This window comes from Panicum virgatum, chromosome 3K (genome assembly GCF_016808335.1).
Source record: "Panicum virgatum strain AP13 chromosome 3K, P.virgatum_v5, whole genome shotgun sequence".
Classification (NCBI taxonomy): domain Eukaryota; kingdom Viridiplantae; phylum Streptophyta; class Magnoliopsida; order Poales; family Poaceae; genus Panicum; species Panicum virgatum.
In genome coordinates this window covers 24,852,419-24,856,603 of record NC_053138.1, presented here as the reverse complement: position 1 = coordinate 24,856,603, position 4,185 = coordinate 24,852,419, and the positions used below count along the sequence as shown (strand labels likewise).

General features: G+C 57.8%; 1 protein-coding gene across 1 annotated transcript; it reads right to left on the bottom strand.

Moving 5' to 3' along the window:
* Positions 1-2,424: 2,424 nt before the first annotated feature.
* Positions 2,425-3,810, bottom strand: LOC120700756. Its single transcript, XM_039984989.1, has one exon. The coding sequence runs from the start codon at positions 3,808-3,810 to the stop codon at positions 2,425-2,427; it is 1,386 nt and encodes a 461-aa protein (XP_039840923.1).
* Positions 3,811-4,185: the final 375 nt, after the last annotated feature.

Below are 4,185 nucleotides of genomic sequence, written 5' to 3'. Positions count from 1 at the left end.
CAGCCTCCCTCTAGCCGCATTCCTACCCATCCGGGCGCACATATCAGGTCTACCGTAACATCATCTTCCTCCCATTCCCTCTCATCATCATGTCCTGCCATTTTCGGAAGTAGTAGAGAAAAGAGGCCAGGTGAAAAAACGCCCTAAGCCCTGTACCTGAACGTTAATCGATAGCAGCAACATCAAAGATAGAGAGCTAGAGACTAAGAATACTGGATCCACAACTGAAGAATCAGTCAAGAGGGAGTTGTTCCACTGAAATTGGGGGAGTGGAGGCACGCACCATGGGTATGCCTCAGCTATAGATGTCCAACGGGCAGCCCGGCCCGGCCCGGCACGACATCGGCCCGGCACGGCCTGTAACTGCTCGGGCCGTCACGGGCTGTCATGCCTCACGGGCCGGGCCGATGTGTGCTTCGTGCTTGGCTGTCGGCTCAGGCACGACACTATGGGCCGTTTTTCGGGCCGTGCCGGCCCGTGAGGCACGTGAAAAACAACAGGCAGTGCCAGCCCATGGCCCAACAACTTAAAAAAATCTCATTCTTCTCATCTCTCCTTCCTTAGCCGGCGCGAAAGGAGATGCGGGGCGGCGGTGGGAGGTGGCTGGGGACGCGGCGGTGGCGGGAGGAGCTGAGGGGCGCGGTGGCGAGAGGAAGTGCGGTGGCGACGGCGGGTTGAGCATCGCGCACCGGCGGCGACAGGAAGCGCGGCAAGCACTTGCCGCAGGAGGAAATGCGGGGCGCCGGGGCGGCAGCAGTGGGTAGGGTGCGTCGGTGGCGGCAGGAGGTGATGCACCAAGGACCGGCAGCGGGAGAAGGCGTCGGATGCGGCGAGAGGAGGCGTGGGACGCGGTGGCGCTTGACGAAGCGGCGGACGGTGACGCGGCAGGGTGGAGCTGTGGAGGAGCAGGGGGATTTTAGGATTAGGGTTTGTGTGGTGGTGGTGGTGGGGGGGGTGGCCGGTGGGCCGGCGGTCGGGGCTCGTGGTGGGGGGGGGGGCAGTTTTAATGGGGAAAGGGTATTCGTGGGCTAGGTGGGCTGGGGGAGCTGTTGGGACACCGGGCCGATCGTTGGAACGGGCCGTGCCCGTGCCCGTGCCGTGCCATGGGCCTAAGGTGCGGCCCAAGCACGGTTAGCTCCCTCGGGCCGTGCTAGCCCGAGCCCGTAGGCCAACAGGCTGTGCCGGGCTTGGGCCGGGCCAAAAAACCAGGCCTCGGGCCGGGCTAACGGGCTCGGGCTGCATGGCCAACTATAGCCTCAGCCAACAAGATGGTGGGACCAACTTCATTTCTTCCCCTCGGGTGCACGACTCTTAAAGCAGCATCAGCGGTCAAAAAATTGCCTGCTCGGACTGGTACCCATATGGAAAATACACTCAATCGGCATTGCATCTTCTGCCATTAGCGGCCCTCACCCTGTACATGCTAGTGTTTCTGCATTCTAACGCCGAGCACCCACACCACACGGCTGAATTGAAAAGAGTGTTTTCACATCCCTGCGTCCTAGCAAAACATGATGATGGTTCGATGGTTCGGACAGTCGATGCTTACCTCTCTCTCTCTCTCTCACACGCGCGATTCAACCCAGCCGCCATTAAATGGTGGTCTGAGCGGCAAGCCACTGTTGATAACTAGCCTGGATCAGCACAATCGCGTACACTTTGATATGGTGGAAGAACAGAGCACAAGAACGAGAGAAGTTGTTTCGGAGGACAGAGCTATTTTCTCTGATTGATTGGAGTGTCTCAAAAAAAAAACTAAGTTACAACTGAATGCTACTTATACTAGCGGCTAAAACAGAATCATGGACTCACGATCCACAAAAGAAGGAAACAAACTCATGCACACCGCATGTTATTTTTACCCACACACTCACGCACGCTCGGCGCGCTCGCCACATCCACTTCCTGCATGAGCTCCTGAAGACGCGCTCCTGCTGACTCCCCACCGCGGTCGGAGCGCAGTGTCTTGATGCAATGTCCAGACATGTTCTCGACCTCAGCCTTGAACTTGATGAATGCACCACAGGCTTGATCCTTGCTCTTCAGTACATACACACACATCCACCTGGAGAAATCATCAACAAGCAGCATGAAATATTTGTTACCCGCTGCTGTCGATGGAGTGATGGGCCCACACAAGTCTACATGCACCAGTCCGAGCGGCTCCTCCGCCCGGTATCGCGCCACTCGTGGGAACGGCAAGCGCGTCTGCTTCGCCGCCAGACACCCGTGGCACAGCTGGTCCGGGTGTGAGATTGGCGGCACTCCCGCCGCCATGTTCTTGTCAATGAGCATCTTCACCGCCTGGAAATTGACATGGCCTAGGCGAGCACGCCAGAGCCACGCCGGGTCCTCCAAACTAGTCAACAGGCAGGTCGGGCTGGCCTCCTTCAACTCAATCCGGTACAGGCGATTTGGGGAACGCTAGACCTTCATGATCAGCTTCAGGGACATTTTGTCGAACACCTCGAGTTCAGCCCCGTCCATGACCACCTTGTACCCAATCTCCGTGAGTTGGCCAAGGCTCACGAGATTGCTGCACAGCCTGGGGATGTAATACACCTCCTGCAACAACCAGTGCTCCCCATGCTTGCAATCGAATAGGATTGAACCCTTACCCATGATCTGAACTGTGGATCCATCCCCGAATCTCACCTTCCCGGTGACTGCTTCATCCAGCTCGCGAAACTTCTTCTTGTCTCCAGTCATGTGATTACTGGCCCCATTGTCTAGGTACCAGATATCACGATTGAGCTCTTCACCATCAGCCAGGAGCAGGTCCGGCCGCACATGCTCCTCGTTGAGGAAGACCATGGCTTGGTGCTCCCCTTGCCCTTGCTCGAGCGGCGTCAGCTCCTCTGACACCGCGAGCAGGAGCGCCGGCTCGACATCCTCGGCGCGCGCGTGATGTGCCTCTCCCTCCTTGAGCTGCTTGCACTGGTTGGCGTAGTGGCCATACTTGCCACAGTTAAAGCACTCGATGTGGCTTTTATCACGGGTACCTCCCGAAGCGACACCAGCGCTCTCCTTGCCTTGCGTGTTTCCGCGCCCGCCGCGGCCATGACCTCTGCCGCGGCCACGGCCACCCCGGCCGCGGCCACCGCTCGTCGGCTTCTTGCCTCTCGCCAAGGACTCGCCCGCCTCCTTCTTCTGTTGCACCTCCCACTCAGCCCGAGTGAGGAGGAGCTGGCCATCTGCCGTTGCGCCGCCGGGTGCGCGACGCGTGCGTTCCTCGAACGCCTTGAGGCGGCCCACCGCCTCCTCAAACGCCAAGGTGTTCAAGTCAAAGAACTGCTCGATGCCGGCGATGACATTTATGAAGCGATCCGGCGCGGTGTCGAACAGCTTCTTCACCAGAGCAGCATCGTTGAGAGTGCCGCCCAGGTTTGCGTACCTGACCGCCATGCCGGTGAGCTTGCCGGCGTACTGGTCCAGGGACTCGTCCTCCTTCATGCGCAGGGCGTCGAAGTCACTCTTCAACGTCTGCAATCGCGCCGCCTTGACGTGATCTGCGCCGACGAATCTTGTCTTGAGGCACTCCCACACTTCCTTTGCCGTCTTCTTGTTCGCCACCTGCATCAAGAGATCTTCTGGGAGTACTTGAAGAAGATGCGCCCTCGCCTTCCTGCACTTCTTCGTGTCAATGGCCGTACCGGTCGCCGGCTCCACCGCCTCCCAGACCTCTTGATCTTCCATAATCGCTTGCACCCTGATCACCCAACTGGTGTAGTTCGTCGCCGTCAACTGCGGGTAGACGAACGGCCCGCCGCCGCTCGCCCGCGATGCCTCGCCTTGAGTGATGATCAACATCGGATTGAACTGAGGGTACTTGGGCATGCAATTTGCGACCTAGCCCTGATACCAGATGTTGATAACTAGCCTGGATCAGCACAATCGCATACACTTTGATATGGTGGAAGAACATAGCACAAGAACGAGAGAAGTTGTTTCGGAGGATAGAGCTATTTTCTCTGATTGATTTGAGTGTCTAAAAAAAACTAAGTTACAACTGAATGCTACTTATACTAGCAGCTAAAACGGAATCATGGACTCACGATCCACAAAAGAAGGAAACAAACTCATGCACACCGCATGTTATTTTTACCCACACAGTCACGCACGCTCGGCGCGCTCGCCGCATCCACTTCCTGCATGAGCTCCTGAAGACGCGCTCCTGCTGACTCC

What these genes read in the sequence shown, in the direction of transcription:
- LOC120700756 (XM_039984989.1), bottom strand. Translation starts at nt 3,810, where the DNA reads ATGTTGATCATCACTCAAGGCGAGGCATCGCGGGCGAGCGGCGGCGGG.